The sequence below is a fragment of the Eptesicus fuscus genome, chromosome 6 (genome assembly GCF_027574615.1).
Source record: "Eptesicus fuscus isolate TK198812 chromosome 6, DD_ASM_mEF_20220401, whole genome shotgun sequence".
Lineage (NCBI taxonomy): Eukaryota > Metazoa > Chordata > Mammalia > Chiroptera > Vespertilionidae > Eptesicus > Eptesicus fuscus.
In genome coordinates, this window is record NC_072478.1 from 71,586,116 (window position 1) to 71,605,471 (window position 19,356).

Consider the following 19,356-nt stretch of genomic DNA (forward strand, 5'->3'; position numbering starts at 1 on the left):
TATATAGATACTTTTTATTTGCATAAAGTATTAAAAGTTCTAAATTCCAAAATACATCTGCCCACAAGACCTGAAATGCATGTGAAGGTGCTAGGAAAGAACAGTACTGAGTTTGCTTCTGAGTTGTCTGCATACTCAGGTAAGTATGTATAGTGCAGATGAAGAAAATATACTGAAGACTCAAGGGAGAGGCCTGGAAATGCAGGAGATAATGGCAGAAAATAGAGCTAAGGTCATGGAGGGTGTCTAGTTACTGGTAATAACCAGACCAGGGGAGCTATTGACTTAAAGTGAAAGGCAAGATCTCTGGGAAGAGGAGAGGGCCACGAATGAAGAAGCCAAGTATTATAATAATAATGCAAATAGATACCTTAATTACAGAAATGGTGCTAGGATCAGTGTTGGAAAATGTAACGATAATGCAGTGGCTGAAACCTGAGAGGGAGTGGCCCAGGGGTGGAAGTTTGACTACACCAAGAAGGAGACGGGCGGCAGAGTTGACCCAAGGCTGGAGGTTTAGGAGGGAGGAAGGGGTGTGGCTGGCAGTGGCAGTGAGGAGCAGGACACCCATGCTGCCTCTCAATCAGAGGTACTGGAGAGAGAATGGCCCTCGGCAGGGACTCCGGGGAAAACAAGAAAGTGTCCTCAAGGGAGAGAAAAAGCATGCAGGAACGTCCGGAGGTGCGGAGGCTGGAGGGAGCAGCTTTTGTCAGCACACTCCGAGCTCTGGTGCTCCTCTGGCTCCTGGGGCACCTGGCCCTCTGGAGCTGCCAGAGCAAAGGCAGCGTTTGGGGTGGGAAAGGAGGAGATATTACAGAGCACACTGTGCTCCAAATACAGCATAATTACAACAAGGCAACTTGAAATTGTTCTCACAATTTAAAAACATTTTCTAGTCCCGCTTACCTGATACAGTTTGCATTGGCCACGCGTCTCCTAGGGCGCCATGATTGCTCTGAGACTTAGGACCCTCTGCCCTCCTGGCCTCTCCTGCAGATGCCCCCATGTTCACACACAGGCCTGCTCCTCTGCTCCACTCCTCACTGATGCCGGGACCTGTTTCACTTCAGGGGTTCTACCTCACATCCTCCACCCACATAAAAAAACAAACAAACAAAAAAATAGATTTGCAAACAGCCTAAGTGCCCAGCAGCAGATGAGTGGATTAAAAACCTGTGGTACATTTACACAATGGAATACTATGCTGCTGTAAAAAGGAAGGAACTGCTACCATTTGCAACAGCATGGATGAGCTGGAGAGCATTATACTAAGCAAAATAAGTCAGTCAGAGAAAGATGAATATCACATGATCTCACTCATTTGTGGATCATAATGAACAACATAAATTGATGAACAAAAACAGATCCAGAGACAGAGAAGCATCGATCAGGTGCTCAAACCTCAGAGGGGAGGTAGGGGAGGGTGGAGGTGTGGGGGAGAGATCAACCTAAGGACTTGTATGCATGCATATAAGCATAACCAATGGAGGCAGACAACAGAGGGTGAGGGTGAGGGCATAATTGGGGATGGGGGGGGCAATGGGGGGATAAGGACACATATGTAATACATTAATCAATTAAAAAAAATAGAAACAAGCATACTTGAAATGAAAATCTACACGGTTAGAATTTTCTCTGCAGTGAAACTCAGGTGAGAATGACCAGCCTGAGGCAGGCTGTGGGGAGTGGCCCTGTGGGAAGGTGGATGGCTTCTGTTAGTGCACTGACAGGCGGTCCTTAAAGTCAGTTTACATTTGAACATGTTTTCCCAGTGAATTTTATTACCCTCAATTTTCTTTCTTTTATAATTGTGGTCTAATAAAAGCTGCATCAGAAGTAAACATTCAGAACTTGTCAGTCTTCAGTTTGAACAAGCAAATTGTTAGGGTTACATTTTCTCCTCAAAATAACATTAATTGCAACCTAGACTGTGTTTTGCCAATTACCAAACCTTAAGAAATAGAGGTTCACTATAAATTCCTTTTGCTTCAGAGTCAGAAGGGCTTTTTGATATTCTTAAGCATAACTTCTAAATTATGAACATGAGAAAATTGAAGCAGAGATTAAGTGACTTCCCAAGACCACTGGCCCTTTGAGGGAGGAGCCAGATTAGAAACAGGATTCCTGAGTTCAAGTCTCCTGTCCTCCTCATCATATACTTTCTTTAAGAGCAGCTTGGAAGCTAAATGTTTCTACAGGGCATGTCCTTAGAGATTATATAGAGATATTTTATTCTGTTAAAGTTAGAAAAGGACAAGAACCATATGATTTCACTCATGTGGGATATAAAACAGAAAGCAACAAATGAACAAACAAACAAAAACTCATAAACATGGACAACAGTATGGTGATTACCAGAGGAAAAGGGAGTGGGGGAAGTTGATGAGGGTGAAGGGGGTCAAATATATGGTGATGAAAGGAGACTTGACTTGGGGGGATGAACACACAATGCAATATATACGCTGAGTGGCCAGATTATTATGCGTTCAGAGATCACAATAATCTGGCCACTCAGTGGAGATGATGTATTGCAGAACAGTACACTTGAAGCCTACATAATCTTATTAATCAGTGTCACCCCAATGAATTTAATTAAAATTAATTTAAATATGTTCATATTTTTATTTCAAATGATTTGTTTTGTAAAATAGAACTAATTATACACAGACTCTACCATTTGTGCTTGAGTAGACCTTCTCTTTCAAATCTGTTCCTTTGTGTTCAGTCAACAGTTTTCAATTATCTCTGACTATGTTAATAGGGCACATACTCATTTCAATGCCAAAGTATTTCTGGGCTTGTGGATATTATTTTTCTTTGCAGTTCATAAATAAAGTGGATGGACAGGATTTCAGGAATCTCATCATTTCTGACTTCGCATTGTCAATTTTATAGCCAGAAAAAGCTTTGTAATCTTTCAGCATATTCATGAATTAAATGAGAGTAAGTTCAAAGCACAGAACATTGGAAACAGATTCATGCAAAATTTATCTTCAACAGAAAAGAAGAAAAATAGCGCTATTATACTTCACGGGAAAATACTAAGCAAGAGCAAATAAAGTATCACCAGGCAGTAAAAAATTTCATTGTTTCACATAAGTTATTTTTTAAATTCTATTGTAAGGCTTTAGATTGCCAGAAATAGGTGGGAAAATTAAAAAAAAAAATACCTAGTGTCATGTAGCTACATTTTTATGCTAACAATCTTTTGCATCAGTATCTTCAACTACATTTTAAAATAATCCAAAATAAAGTTTTTATGCATTTCCATTAATTTATTAATATCAGTTATAAGATATGAAAAGCCTAAGATATAAAAATCCCTTCTTTTAGAATCAATATTATTTTAAAAATATTATTTTGGTTTGCATCAAAGATCTGTTTTAAGTGATCTGGATCTTTCAAGGCATTAGAGATGTGCCATTCCACAATACCTGAGTTTGTATGTGGAATCTGCATTTCGCACATGACATGGTGCAACTGTCTTATGCCAGGATTTATTGTGATCTGGCGGATAAATTAATTAAATAAAACCTGGAAGGAAGAGCCCAAATTCAATATCTTATTTTTGAAATAAATGAAGAGTTGAGCATGCTGTTAGGAAATCTAAATAGATACAATGTAAAGGGGAAAAACATAAGCCAACATTCCACATTCTCCACATGGGTCCAAGTCCTAGTAGTTTACGACTACTCATGCTGTTAGCCTTGTGCTGTGATATCTTAGTCACAGTTCCTTGTCCATGACCAGATTCTAAGGAGCCATCCAAGCCTTTGGGTCCAAGTTGAGGAAACATTTTGAGATACAAATGCCTGTACATTTTCAAGGGTTTTTCCATTTTAGAGGCACTTTGAATGTACCAAAATAAATGTTACTAGCAAAAAAAAACAAAACAAAAAAAAAACCCAAAATATATTACTTTATTTTAATAAAATCAATACAATTTTGTATTCTACTTCCTTTACTTAAATTAATAAGGACATTTTTATGTTAACATAAACTCTTTATAAACTTGAATTTTAAAACCTAAGTGATAACCCATTAACTGATTTACTACAGATAACTGTTCCCCATAACTTGTCATTTTGTTTGCAGATGGTTTTTCACCATTTCAGGAAACAGTGTTAAGATGAATCTCTTCGTAAAGAAAGCACTTTGGGCTTGAATTATGTGCTTCTAGTTCACTCATTGATTCCTTTACCAATATGACTGTGCACTCACTCTGACTGGGTGGTCAAAAGACGAGTGCTTTCTGCTTTCAGAGAACTCTGTTCTCTAGTAGAGAACAACAAAATCACTATGCAGAATGGCCGGTGGAGATGAGGAAGGCCTTCCAGGGATATGCCTAGGTGCAAAGGCCTGGGATTTAGTGAGAGTATTTATTATGAGGGTGTAAAATGTGAGGATCAAACTACCAGAAATGATTTGATCAGAAAAGTAGAAAGAAACTATTTCATGAAGGTCCTTTCGTGTTATGCTAGCACTCAAGTTGCATTTAACTTGAAAGTTATGAGATCGCATTTAAATATTTGTGTATGGAAATGACAAAATCAGTTTGGATTATATATTGGGTGTAGCCTACAATACAAAAGAACAACTTTTCACTAAAATATAAAACAAAATAGTCATTTTAATAGTAAGCCCAAACCCTGAGAAAAAAAAAATTATAGAAATGTAAAAAAAAAAAAAAAGGGCTTAGAAGTAAATTCCATGATGTGGGGGAAAATTTCATGCTTCAGAAATAACCAGCATTTATGTATCTTTAAGATGTGCTCAGAGAAAAGTGCTTCATCCTCATTTAAAGTATATTTACTTTAGATGCACTTGTTTACTGCCCATTGTTAGTTCAATAACGAACAAACAAATTAATTAAAAGAAATGTATGAATACAAATGAATACATATAGACTGTCTTACCGAGTTCTATAGTTCTATTTAAAAGTTTGGAATGTCGGTGACATTTAGAGAGTTTCAGCATATTGAAACACTGAACCCACTCCCCAGGACACGTTTCTGCATTTATGATGCAAGTTTTAGAAATGTGATCTACCTGGATAGAATATAGTTTTATTTAAAAAGTCATTGTTTCAGGGGTTAAATACAGAGCACAGAAAAAAGAATCAGCTTATCTCCGAGCCTGGGAAAGAGGGAACACAATGTAGTATCTATCTAGAAAGAGTCAGTAAGTATAAAGGACCTTACATTTTCGGATTTTGCCTAAATTTGTCAATGAGACAAATGCATAATGCTTATTTTATTCATAATTGTATACAAAACATCAGAACAGATTTCCCCGATATAGATGTAATGGGAATGACCCGGAGGTGAAGTAAATTGCCATAAAGCAAGTAATACACTGTCAACAGCCTGCAGCTACTCGTGGTTCAGGCAGAAGGCCAGTTACTTCACTTTCTGTTCATCCCTGGGTCCTGCGGAGCTGGATGCATTATAAATACTGCTATTACATGCGAGAATGGAAATTTCCTGTGTTGGCTGGGACATAAAAATATATAAAAGAAAAAAAATCAAACAATAACATTTCCATATGGCTTTATGATCTTAGTTGTATTTTCATAGGCATGAAGTGTCTGTAGCTCAGCAATAGATTTTTTCCCCCTGATTCTATTGTTTTTGTTCAATAACATTTTTTTTTTAAATTAGGACTAGGTTCTTTTATCTGCCAAAAAACTTACGATGTGAGCTTCCTTGCTGCATTGTGGAAATGTCCCAATTCATATTCACAGGCTTTCAAGCATTCTTAGAACACCACTTAGGCCCTCCCTGAAGTGGTGCTGATAGTTTTATCCCTCTTGATATATCAATACTTGTACTTAAAAGATTTTTTTCAATATGTTAGCTCTGGACTGACATAAATAAGGTTAGATATTCACCGAGGAAAGGAAGAAAATGCAGTATAATTAGCCCTGAGTTATTTATTCCACGACTACATATATGTTTAGCAAAAGCCTTCTGGATAATGTCTGTTTGTCATCTTCTTGTGTTGTAGTTGGCAAAAAGCCATGATTTAAATTAGTTTAGGTAACTCCACCTATTCTGTAGAAGAGTGTCTTATGACTGTGAAGGCTTTAAATTAGATTTTAAAACTAACATTCATATTTCATAAATGTAACATTTTTAATCCCACTTTTAGGTTGGCACCATTGCAATGCAGAAATAATACATAGGTAACATGAGAGAGCGTTGGTATATCTATTTAATGGACACACCAGGTCATAAAGGAGCACCTGAACCAAAAATGTGTCCAAAATCTTACATTTAGATATCTCCTACTGGTGGGGCCAGTTTTTTCTGACAAAAAAAAAAAAAGTAAAATCATTTCTGCTTCTTGAGTAGTTTGTTTGAAAGTTATGTGACGTTGATGGGTATTGCACATGACTATGATTAAGTTTAATATTATGCTACCTATGCTAGAAGATGCAACTGAAGATCTAAATGGTTTTAGTTATATGATATGCAATAAGCACAGATACATTATTAGTTAATACACATATCTATACAGATATAGTCAGGCTTTTATACTAGAAGTTATCATGGGACTACACTCAATATTGAGAGGGAAATCCACGGAGATCCTGAATTTGTTCTTTTGCCTTCCACTTGGCCACTCCAATGTCTCTCCCATCCCTCATTTAAGTCAAAGGAAAAGATACTCAAAAATTATGTAAGTATTTCACTCTTTCTCTCTCTCTACATTCCTTCTTTGTTTTTCCCTTAATGCTAATCTTCTCTCTGTTAATGAATGACAGAGTGACCTTTCATCCACCTATTTGTCATGACCCGCACAAACACTCCAAGCTTCCTAATAATCATTGCAAGACCGTCATAGGACCCTAGCTATTGGGCCTTTGAATAGTGACTCAGAAAACTCATGATTTTTTTTTTCCTTAATCCTTAAGGGTCCGCCTGGCTTTAAAGTTGTTGACTGATTTCATCTATATATATATATATATATATATATATCTAATCTAATAATAGACAAATATGCAAATTGACCGCACCTTCGCTACACCTAAACCACGCCCACCAGCCAAGCCACGCCCACCAACCAATCAGGATGAGTATGCAAATTGCCCCAACAAAGATGGCGGCTAATTTGCATATCAAGACAGTGTCGAAAGAAGCCAAGAGCTGCAAAGGGGAGTAAAGCTTCGAAGAAGCAAGCAAGCCAGGGGGGCGGGAGGAGGAGAAGGGAGGAGTGAAGTCAGGGCCGTAGGCGAAGGGAAATGAAGGCGGGCTGGAGGAGAAGGCGGGGCCGGTGGCAAGGGCGGGGCGGAGGCGGGGCCGGGGCCGAAGGGAAACGCGGGCAGGTTGGAGGAGAAGGCTGGGCCGGCGACAAGGGTGGGGCGGAGGCGGGGCCGGGGCTGAAGGGAAACGCGGGCGGGCTGGAGGAGAAGGCAGGGCCGGCGGCAAGGGCGGAGCGGAGGCGGGGCCGAAGGGAAACGCAGGCGGGCTGGAGGAGAAGGCGAGGCGGGCGGCAAGGGCGGGGCGGAGGCGGGGCCGGGGCTGAAGGGAAACGCGGGCGGGCTGGAGGAGAAGGCGAGGCGGGCGGCAAGGGCGGGGCGGAGGCGGGGCCGGGGGCGAAGGGAAACGCGGGCGGGCCGAAGGAGAAGGCGAGGCGGGCGGCAAGGGAGGAACGGAGGCGGGGTAGAGTGCAGCAGGAAATCCCATTGCAGGAATTTTCCTGCAACGGGAAAGCTAGTATATATATATATATATATATATATATATATATATATATATATATAGCTAATATGTAAAGTGTCCCCTCAGGAGTTTGAATGGGAGACCGGAGTTCAATTGCTTGGTATGACATGTGCTGACCACTAGGGGCAGTTCAGAATGAAGGAAGGCCCTGGCCAGCAGCTGGAGAAGGGAGGCCCCAGCCAGCAGCCAGAAGACCCTGATCGGCCCCAATGGCCAGCCAGGCCTAGGGACCCTACCCATGCACAAATTTCATGCACCGGGCCTCTAGTTTGTTTATATTGTCAAACAATAAGTTAAATTAGATTATTCAATCTTACATAGATATTTGACTTTTGTAGAGAAAGAATTAGCACATATATATTAGGCTTTTGAAGTGTAAGGTGAAATAAAAGTGTTGTCAGGTATGTGTGCTTATGGGGCTCTCTGAAATAATACAGCATACAAGTGGTCACTTTTACTTCCTGTTATCAGGCTTTATCATGCCAGAGAGAGTAGAAAAGCCAGTTTTCTGAAATCTGGTGAACAATGGTAAGGGTCCCAGGACTATTCTTAGAGAACATGGCAGTCATTAGGGAATGAGGATTTCTAGAATTCTTGGGGCCTTTATCAGAGGCCGTAAGAATAAAGGTCTGAGTCATACTCTAAGCTTGCTTTCCATAATTTAACACAGAGCACTGATGATGTACAACCAAACATGCATGCATGTTTATGGGAGTTTATGTGCTTTCATGAAGGTACATAGGTGTTATGCAAACATATCTTTCCACCACTAAATGCTAAAGATGGCATAGCCCTTTATAACAAGTCTTTAATTAATAATATCTTGTCAACCTATGGTGCCACAATCCCTTTGTAATATAAAACTTGCCATTTAATTTCTAACAGGGAGAAAATTACTATTCATCTTCCTTAAACCTAGAGATACGTTTTCATGTCAATAATATCATCTTCATTGATCTAGCCTAAAATGTGTTTAAAATATCTCTGAAAATTACAGCAAGCCTGTGAACACCTCCTAAATCCATTAGATAAAGGTCTATAATAACATTCTTTATATGTTTCTTTCAGGAGAAAGAAAGACCACGGTGTCTTGCACAAAAATCATGAACAAAAATATCAGCATTGTGGACAGCAAGAAATGCAAATATTTAACCAAGCCAGAGCCACAGATTCGCAAGTGCAATGAGCAGCCGTGCCAAACCAGGTAACCCTGTCCCACACCCTCCAAGTATTACCAGAGTCACATTTCCCTTAAAAACAACGCAAGGGATCCAAACAGAACGGTAAGCTTTTAAATAAGCAAGGTCTAAAAAAGACAGAATCAACTTGCTGGAATGTATATCGGAGTGGTGCAGAAAGAAGCCGTGCCTTAATAACTAACGAATGGGTGGAACCTTAGTATAACTTTGGAGCAGGCTCGCTGAACAAGGCTGTTTGGAATGGCCTGTCTCACAGGGCTTCTGAAAATCCATGTGCTTTCATGTAAAATGATGCTGGGCTCGAGTGGGACTAAACCCCAGTGTCAAATGTCCTAAAAACTTGTAGGGATGGAGTGGCAAAAAGAGTGTGAGGCTGGGTTGATTCCTCTAGAATATGGGGACAGGGACATTTCTGACCTGACGCTCAGAGATTTGTTGAGGCTCAGTGAGTTAGGGTGTAGTTTCGAGTTCTTGGGAAGTCAAACAGATTTGGTCTCCTCGCACTGTAGTTTCTGCAGTGGAGTCAGTGAATGTACACATCCTACAACTCAGATACGCAAAGAATTGGTAGTTTTGTAGGGATCCGTAACTAATAAAATCTTCATGACCCTCCACCACAATGAGTAAGTATGGGCAGTGAAAGGGGGAGGAGGAACAGGGGTCCTGTGAACTCTCTTTAGGCTTCTCTATCTTCAGTAATCTCTGCAGGGGTGTGGTCCTGTAGGCTAGTGCTCAGTTCTTCTGGTTGCTTTACCCGCCTCCCCAGCCTTTCCCCTCTCTGATGCTCTGCATCCTGAGTTCCCTCAAGTTCTACTTATTGAAAAACTGCTATTAAGCCCTGCAGATCTGGCTTGTGCTATGTTAATGAGAGCTTAAAAGAATTTCAAAAATTCTTCCTTCTACAAAGCTGACATTTCCAGACTGGCTTTTTTTTTTTTTGTAGATTTCATATATTTAAGGTATCAAAAGCTGATTATCAACCTTTCCTTCCCTTTGCATTTGTCCTCTAACAATCATACACCTCCCCCAGGAAAGTAATATGCTTCTAAAGAACAGGACAAAAGAATGATCTGTAAGAGAATGTGCAAAAGGTAAAAGTACATTACAATACTTTCAATAATGTTACGTATCTACTATAAGCTTTTCAGCCTAACTATATAAGTAATTGAACTAATTAAGCTTTTTTATAAGGCTGAGTAGTAATCAACCAGAAGGACAACTTAAGGAATTATTGTTTCCAGCAGTCATATCTTTGGGTCCTTTGCATTCAGTGCTGGACAAATGTAAAAACAGAGTTTTGGGCCTTTTTTCCTGTCAGCTAAAGAACCTGGATACTTTTTTGTTATTACTAGAGTCCCAGTGCACGAATTCGTGCATGGGTGGGGTCCCTCAGCCTGGCTGGTAATTGGGGCCGATCAGGCCGGCTGGCGGGAGTGGGGGTTGGGGGGAGGGACCACAGGAGGTTGGCCAGCTGGGGAGAGGGACCGTGGGAGGTTGGCCCGCTGCAGGATGTTGGCTGTGGGAGCACACTGACCACCAGGGGGCAGCTCCTGTATTGAGCATCTGCCCCCTGGTGGTCAGTGCATCATCATAGCCACCAGTCGACCGGTCATTCGGTCGACCGGTCATTCTGTTAACCAGTTGTAACGGTCGCTTAGGCTTTTATATATAGAAATTATTCCTAAGAATTACCTTTCTCTTTATTTCTTTTTAATAGATATTAAAATGCTATTTATCTTGCATTAAGTAATTTATTAAAATACTTCAAAACACCATTTATTTTATATACCACCTAACTTTCCCGTATGGATAAAAGAGTAATGGCTTTTTCTGCTATATTGGGAATCTTGAATGGGCTGCTTGAAGGACGAGAGTGTACTAGTATTTGTCACTTTCTCACTTGGTCACTGAAGGATCAGAGTGTACAATGCATGCCATGTGTTGTTGTTCATTCCCCGACCTTGGCTTTCTTAGGAGAAAAGGACTCAGTAATGACTCGGTAAAATGAATAGTTTTAAAAGGTCAGTCTATTTCAGAGTGAGGGATTTTTGAGCTAGAGACTGGAAGTCTTTTTATAAGAAATTAGTATTTTTCTTCTCTTGGAAAAAAAAGGCAGTGTATTTTATACTACCAAGAAGCTATATTGATGGGGTTAACCAAAATATTGGAAAGTAAAAATGAACCTGGGTGATTATTAGGGATCATCACAAGAAACTTTCCAAAGCTTACTGGCATTGCACAAACTTTATTCCTCCTGTCTCTTCTTTTGCCCCACCAGGTAAGAAACATTCTAATTTCATTCACATTTATTTAACATGCCGCCCAGATGTCTGATGGAACCATACATGCCAAATATAAAATATATTGATGTTCTAGTAAATAGCTTTGTAAGAAAGAATCTTAAAGATAAGGAAATGGGACAATTCCAAATTAGATGGATTCTAAAATACGTGTTCTCCTTTTTGAGCAGTTTTCACAAGGAATGGAAAAAAAATAACTTTTTATCATTATACTAAGAATTCCTAAAATAATTTTATTTTAAAAAATGAGATTCCATAACATTGCAAATAGTTCTTTTTTTCAAGTTGAGGATTCCATAGTTGGAGAGAGAGGGACATGGATTTTAATGTGTATCCTTGTGCAGAAAGATGAAGCAGAACCTGAAAGAAATTGGATGATAAGTACACCCTTTAGGAAAAAACCCATTAGGAGCCTCCAAAGCAAGATAGTAGGTCCACATCATACTTAATAGGCCAGCACACAAGAGCCTTGCTAGAGGTGATACTGGAGGGCAGATGTTATCATGAAGTGTTTTTTTGTTTTGTTTTGTTGTTATTTTCCCCCTAGAAACAAAGGCATAGAATCATTTAGAAGTGAACCATTGTACTGATAAGAAAACTAGGCTGTAAGAGGATGTGACATCTCTTAGTCTCTTTGTTAAGAACATATGGGCTTAAGTAAATTTGGAATAACTGAGGCTATTTCTATAAGATGGAGAGAAACATACTGTAAATTCCATTTCGAGAAATGTTTAATGCAAAGCTCTTGCATGAAAAGTGTTACCGATGCAAAGAAGAATAAAGCCCTGGTCCCTGCCTTTGAAAAGATTGTGTACTCGGCAGCAAAAGAAGGTCACATTCTCTAGGTAGCCTGTGAACCTCCACTTCCCTGGAGAATAACATGTACTTGTCTTGTGAGTGCCACAAGCCGGGTGACAAAGGGTAAAGGGGAGCACAATCCCTGTGGGTTGAATGGCAGAAGCCCTGCTACGAGGAAGGGACTTGGAGCTGCTGTCAAGGGTCTTAGCAGGAGACGATCCAGAAACAAAAGCCATGAAGTGACAACAGAAAGTGTTTGAGGAACAAGCTAAGCATATGGCTTGCTTTCTAAACAAGTGGGCAATGAAGCTAGAGAAGCTTATGAATAAGTATGTCTTTTAGAAATATACTGTAATGTCATATAGGTGGTATATACAACATACTGAGTACCGACTGTATGTCAGCCGTAATAAGCACTTTCACAAATGAGAAATACTTCACAGATATTAACTATTGGTTTAAGACTATGCACAGCTCAGACCGAACCCAGAATTAAGCCCAGGCTTCTGATTGCCCTGCTCTGTGCTTAAATGCGATTGTGCAGGTAGTTGAGTGGGGGACCCACTGTGAGGTTGACCCAATAAGGGGAAATGCAGAGAGGGTTTTGTTGACAGGAATTGTGCAAATACCGAATTTTGTGAAAGGCTTTTCTGGCAGAGGCCTTGGTTCATTCCTGAAGTAAATTCGGAGCTGTGTTTAAATTAGGAGTTCTTAGGGGAGATCCCAATTCATTAGAAATGATAGCTGTCTTTTCATTTGTTTCAGTGACTGTTGCTTTACTTTTATTTATTTTTAATCTTTATCGTTGAAAGTATTACATATGTCCACCTTTTCCCCCCATGGCCCTCTTCTCACCCACCTCCACGCCCCACCCCAGGCCTTCACCACCCTATTGTCCGTGTCCATGGGGTATGCATATATGCATACAAGTTCTTTGGTTGATCTCTTCCCACCCACCCCTCCTGCCCCCTTCACTCTGAGATTCCACAGTCAGTTCCTTGCTTCTGTGTCTCTGGATCTATGTTGTTCATTAGATTCCACATATGAGTGAAATCGTGTGATACTTGTCTCTCTCTGACGGGCTTATTTTGCTTTCTTACTTTACTTTTAGATGGATGATGACAGAATGGACCCCGTGTTCACGAACTTGTGGCAAAGGGATGCAGAGCAGACAAGTGGCGTGTACCCAACAACTGAGCAACGGAACCCTGATTCGGGCCCGGGAGAGGGACTGCGCTGGGCCCAAGCCGGCCTCCGCCCAGCGCTGCGAGGGCCAGGACTGCATGACCGTGTGGGAGGCGGGGGTGTGGTCAGAGGTGCGGCACACGCCCCATTTCTTTCCCTTTCCTTTTTCTTTTTTGACTCTTAGATTCTTTAAGGTCGTGTGGTATCATGTTTAGAATCTGTGCACGACAGTGAGTATTTTTCAGTACCATCTGTTGATTTTGCTGATAATAAAAAAGTATGCTCATTTAAAAATTTTTGAAAATATGAAAAACAAAGATTTTTTTTACTCTTTATTTTGTAAATAATGTAACATGATGAAGAGGATATTTTATGTACATTTTAGAATCCTGCTTTTTCATTTATATACCATGAGTATACTTTTAAGTGGACACATATTAAAATATACATTTCCCTCATCATATATCCCTGAACATTAAAACGAGAAAGGAGAAGAAAGGGATTAACATTTAACAATCATTTTCTGTGAGCAAGCACTATGTTTTTAATTCATATTTAGTATGTTATTTATATTTAATCAGGAATTCAAGAAAGTTAACAGTTTTATCCTTTATAATATAGCTTAGAGAAATTTAATCATTTACTTGAAAATTCAAGGTAGTCTAACGCAAGCCATAAATTATGAGATATTTATGTATTTGTGATCAACTTTAGTACGTGTAAAATATTATTAGCTCCAGGCTTACGTTTTCAGGAACACAACTATTGGAATCTGCATGGCTGTTCCTATACTGTGTTCTTGCTAAATGTTTGCCTGCACCGCTTTCTTTAGACCAGTGGTTCTCACCCTTCCTAATGCCGCGACCCTTTAATACAGTTCCTCATGTTGTGGTGACCCCCAACCATAAAATTATTTTCGTTGCTACTTCATAACTGTAATTTTGCTACTGTTATGAATCGTAATGTAAATATCTGTGTTTTCTGATGGTCTTAGAACTGCTAGCGGTTCTCAACCTGTGGGTCATGACCCACTGCTGTAGGGCCATCGGAAAACACAGATATTTACATTACGATTCATTAACAGTAGCAAAATTACAGTTATGAAGTAGCAACAGAAATAATTTTATGGTTGGGGGTCACCACAACATGAGGAACTGTATTAAAGGGTCGCGGCATTAGAAAGGGTGAGAACCACTGCTTTAGACCTTTTTCAGAAACAGATATAACTTGGATTTTCACATTTTGCCATAGCTCTCAGTTCACTCACACTCCCCTGTCCCACCTACTGCCATTTTGGTCCCTGTGTCCAGAGAGTCAGTGATACCTACCTTTGGGAAGCTTTACATAATAGAAAGCATCAATATAAATGGGCGGGCAAGCTGCACCTAAAAGGATGGTGGAATATACATGTGAGCTTCATATCTGTTAGGTCACCAATGTCAATCAAGCATCAGTTATGTATAATATAAATTAAACTATTTGTGAATCAACTTATATTTCAATCCATACAACTGTTTAGAATGATGTTTTCTAGGGCTATATAATTATGTAAAGAAGTTCTTTTTTATTTTTGCTAAGGTTTTCTTTGTTTTAGCTTTAAGAACAGTTTGTGAAAAATGCCATTCCATAAGAAATTTGGACACAGTCAATAGTGTGATGGCGAGGGGGTAGGGAGGTAGGTGGAGGTGGAAGAGCGTATAAGAAGGATAAATAGTGATAGAAGAAAATAAAATACACTTGAAAAAAATTCTCACTTTTTACATTTCTTAAGGCTAAAACAGATAAAATCTTAGCAAAAATAAAACAATTTTAACACACAATTCTATGTAAAAATTTGCTGTCAATCAAGTGTAGCATTTCCATTTTGATCACTGTATTCTACTTGTCTTTCATAAATAATCCCTATGTTCTGTTTACTCTCTGCAATCAGCGGTCGTGGGCTCCTGGAACCCTTCTGCCCCAGCACTGTGCCTGAGCTACCTCGGGCCTCTAATACTGCTTCATAGCCTGTTCTCCTTATTCTTTATGTGGGTCATAGGCTTATGGAGATGAGTAGAATCCACACGTTACATAATTTCACTATTTGTCTCTCTTCTAAACACTGGCTTTATGCAAACTCTCTGATGTCTTCCAGTGCTCTGTCAAGTGTGGCAAAGGTGTCCGTCAGCGGACCGTGCGGTGTACGAACCCCAGGAAGAAGTGTGTCCTTTCCACCAGACCCAGGGAGGCCGAGGACTGTGAGGATTACTCAAAATGCTACCTCTGGCGAATGGGTGACTGGTCTAAGGTGAGAATCATGCTGTACCTTCTCGGTATTGGGTTTCAATAATGTCTGCATTGCCCTGGATACTACATCCCTATAGTATGGACTTTAGGAGGGATGGAGGGTAGAGGTGAAGATTATAGGATATGGATTATTATATCCCCAGGTTCCAGGTTCAAATCCTGCCTCTGTCCATAATCATGATATTTATAAAACTTTTAAAGATTAAGATAAAATGTATGAAGCAATTAACATGATTTTTGGACACAAAGAAAGCTCTCAAAATGCAAATCATTGTTGTTTTGTTGCTAGTTTTTGTGATATTGTTCTTTGTCAGAATATTTTTTGCATAAAACTTCCCTAAGAAATAGAATACTATCAGGTGAGTCAATTCAAAATATAATTAAGGAAAGTATTGGCAAAATTAAACAAAGGAATGCCCATCATAATCGGTAAAAGACAGTCTTTTTTCCACCAATATTTGGGGTTGTAGATAGAAGAAAAGAGAAGGAACGGAATTCTTTTTTTAAAAAAAATCTTTATTGTTCAGATTATTACAGATGTTCTGCTTTTTTTCCACCCCATAGCTCCCCTTCACCCGGTTCCCACCCCACCCCATTCCCTTGCCCCCTCACTGTCCTCGTCCATAGGTGTAAGATTTTTGTCCAATCTCTTCCCGCACCCCTCATACCCCCTTTCCCGCAATAATTGTCAGTCCGCTCCCTTTCCATGCCCCTGATTCTATTACATTCACCAGTTTATTCTGTTCCTCAGATTTTTTTATTCATTTGAATTTTAGATTCACTTGTTGATAAATATGTATTTGTTGTCCATAATTTTTTATCTTTACCTTTTTCTTCTTCTTCCTCTTCTTAAAAGACTGCCCTTCAGCATTTCATATAATCCTGGTTTGGTGGTGATGAACTCCTTTAGCTTTTTCTTACCTGTGAAGCTTTTTATCTGACCTTCAATTCTAAATGATAGCTTTGCTGGGTAATCTTGGTTGTAGGTTCTTGCTATTCATCACTTTGAATATTTCTTGCCACTCCCTTCTGGCCTGCATAGTTTCTGTTGAGAAATTAGCTGACAGTCTTATGGGTACCCTCTTGTAGGTAACTAACTGCTTTTCTCTTGCTGGTTTTAATATTCTCTCTTTGTCTTTTGCCCATGGCATTTTAATTATGATGTGTCTTGGTGTGGTCCTCTTTGATTCCTCTTGTTTGGGGTTCTCTGCGCTTCCTGGACCTGTAAGTCTATTTCTTTCACCAGGTAGGGGAAGTTTTCTGTCATTATTTCTTCAAGTAGGTTTTCAATATCTTGCTCTCTCTCTCTCTTCTGGCACCCCCATAATTCGGATGTTGATACGCTTGAAGTTGTCCCAGAGGCTCCTTACACTATCTTCATATTTTTGGATTCTTTTTCTTTTTGCTCTTCCAGTTGGGTGTTTTTTGCTTCCTCGTATTTCAAATGTTTGACTTGATTCTTGGATCCTCTAGTCCACTGTTGAATCTCTGTATATTATTCTTTATTTCAGTCAGTGTATGCTTAATTTCTGACTGGTCCTTTTCCATTTTTTTGACATTCTCACTAAGATCCTTGAAGGTCTCAATAAGTTCCTCAGAGGTTTCTAGAAGATTCTTGAGTAACCTTATAACTGTGGTTTTGAACTCTATATCCAGTATTTTGCTTTTTTCCATTTCTTTCATTTGTGACCTATTTCTTTGTCTCCACATTTTGGCTGCTTCCCTGTGTTGATAGAGTGGCCTTGTGTGGTAGGTGTCCTATAGGGCCCAGTGGCTCAGCCTCCCCAATCACCTGAGGTGGACACTCTTGGTGCACCCCTTTGTGGGCTGTGTGCACAGTCTTGTTGTAGTTAAGCCTTGATTGTTGTTGGTAGCACTGGGAGGAATTGACCTCCAGGCCAATTGGCTGTGAAGACGAGCTGTATCTACAATGGAAGAACTGCTGTGCTGGAGACACCCTTATGGGACAGGACTTGCTTCAGCTGGGCTTTGGTGCTCACTGAGTCTGCCCCTTGAGTGTGTCACTTATGGATGTGAAGAGTTGTAATCTGGTATGGTCTCGCACTAACCACTGGGTACACTGGCTCTTGGATCTCCAAGGAGTTTGCAAAGTCAGCCACTGCCTGGGGCCACCTAGCAGGAGCTACAGAGAGATATGCAGATTCCTCCTTTTTGTTTGGGGTTTGGAAGTGCCCAGATGAGGCCTACCTGTGAATCAAGGCAGGCTGCTGCTGCTGGGCCTTGGGCCTTCTTTTGGTAGCTTTGGGGCTCTCTGACCCAGTTGCTGCCTGTTTGACAGGTTTTAGGCTGAGAAAGGACAGGCCATTCATATGAAAAAGCTGCTGTGCACAGCTTGGGTGGGACGGGGTCTCAGGGAATCACCAGGGTGGAGCAAACAGCAGTGGCTGCCAGTCATCCCAGCAAGGGAGAGGTCCTGGAACAGTAACAATGACCGCTACCAGCACCTCTGTCTGAAAGAAAGCTGTCCTCGCATTCCTGCCCGATGCCAGACCGTCCAGTTCCTCCCCATATGTGTCTGGGTCCCCAGAGTCTTGCCCAGAACTGGAGTTCAGAGCAATCGGGAGCTTGTTTCTCCCTCCCAATTAAAAAAAAGCAGCGCACCTGGTTGCCAGCCCATTCCGTGTGCGCCTCATCACCTCCTACCAGTCTCAATGCACTTTCTTCTTTACTTCTAGTTGTAGAACTTCCACTCAGCCAGCTTTCCTGTGGTTCTGGATGATAGTTGTTCTGTCTTTTAATTGTAATTTTGATGTGGTTGTGAGAGGCAGCAAGTACAGGTATTTACCTATGCCACCATCTTGAGGAATGGAATTCTTGAAGCCTTTTGGTTAAATCAAGTGGACACAGTTCATTTAGTAGTTGAACAGTAAATTTAATACCATGATAATAATGCTTATTTAAAATTTATGAATGGAGTCTCATATAAATGAGCTATAAACAGAGGTCACATATTCACTCTGCAAAGTGAATTGATAAATAAATATATAAATCCCATGGTTTAAGGTAAAGTTCTGATCACACCTAGGGAAAATAGCTCTCAAATACTAGTTTTCAAAAATGTAAATATTAATCAAATGATCCCCTGTGCCTTGCCACATTTAGCTGTAATCTAATATACTTATTGTTATGGGATCATAAAATTCTAGGGCTTAAAAGAGACTTAAATCTTCTTTTCCTCTTTTTTTATTTTATTGTATAAGTAAAAAGTCGTGGCTGCTGGGGAATGGTGGGGAGTGTGGTAGCTCTTCATAAGTAACACCGAGGGAAATTCTGAAAGAAAATTTTTCATTGAACTATGCACTGTGGTTAGCCAGCTTGCCCAATATTGAAATCCATGACATTGCCTTTCCTAACGAAAGTTTGCATATTAACATAGCATCTGAGTTCTCAGTAAACTGTACTCTCTTTCCACTACTTACAACATTCAGAGTTCACATTGGGACTCTTACAGGAGGCATTTGTAAACAATGTAAATCAATCTCTGGGTACAGAATTAGGAAATATTCAGCCCAATCCACGAATCTTTTAACTGGTGAACCGTACTGTATAAGGAAACATCGTACTTCAGAGTAAACAACTTTTAGGTGAAACAAAATTCCAAATTAACCACAAATATATTTTTTTAATGTTAAGGTTTATGCTTCCCCAATTCTTAGAGAGAAAAATACAGTAGGATGATAGGGAAAGACAATGATTTGGAAGTCAAGAGACATGGGGACAGTTTGGACTTCCTCACTGTGCAGATGGCCAAACGGGGTAAGCCATTGAATGAATGTTTTTGTGTATTTGTTTCCGTAGGAGTGAAATAAGGAAAACAGACATCACCATTGTGTTTATATATAA

At 40.0% G+C, this 19,356-nt stretch overlaps 1 protein-coding gene across 1 annotated transcript in view; it reads left to right on the forward strand.

Annotated features, from left to right (window-relative positions):
* The window catches only part of ADAMTS19 (ADAM metallopeptidase with thrombospondin type 1 motif 19), a 201,004-nt gene that overhangs the window by 162,649 nt on the left and 18,999 nt on the right, over positions 1-19,356 (forward strand). Inside the window, exons 19-21 of the mRNA XM_054716991.1 lie at positions 8,793-8,928; positions 13,133-13,337; positions 15,341-15,493. Of these exons, the coding sequence (XP_054572966.1) occupies positions 8,793-8,928; positions 13,133-13,337; positions 15,341-15,493 (494 nt within the window). The remainder of the gene's footprint in view (positions 1-8,792; positions 8,929-13,132; positions 13,338-15,340; positions 15,494-19,356) is intronic.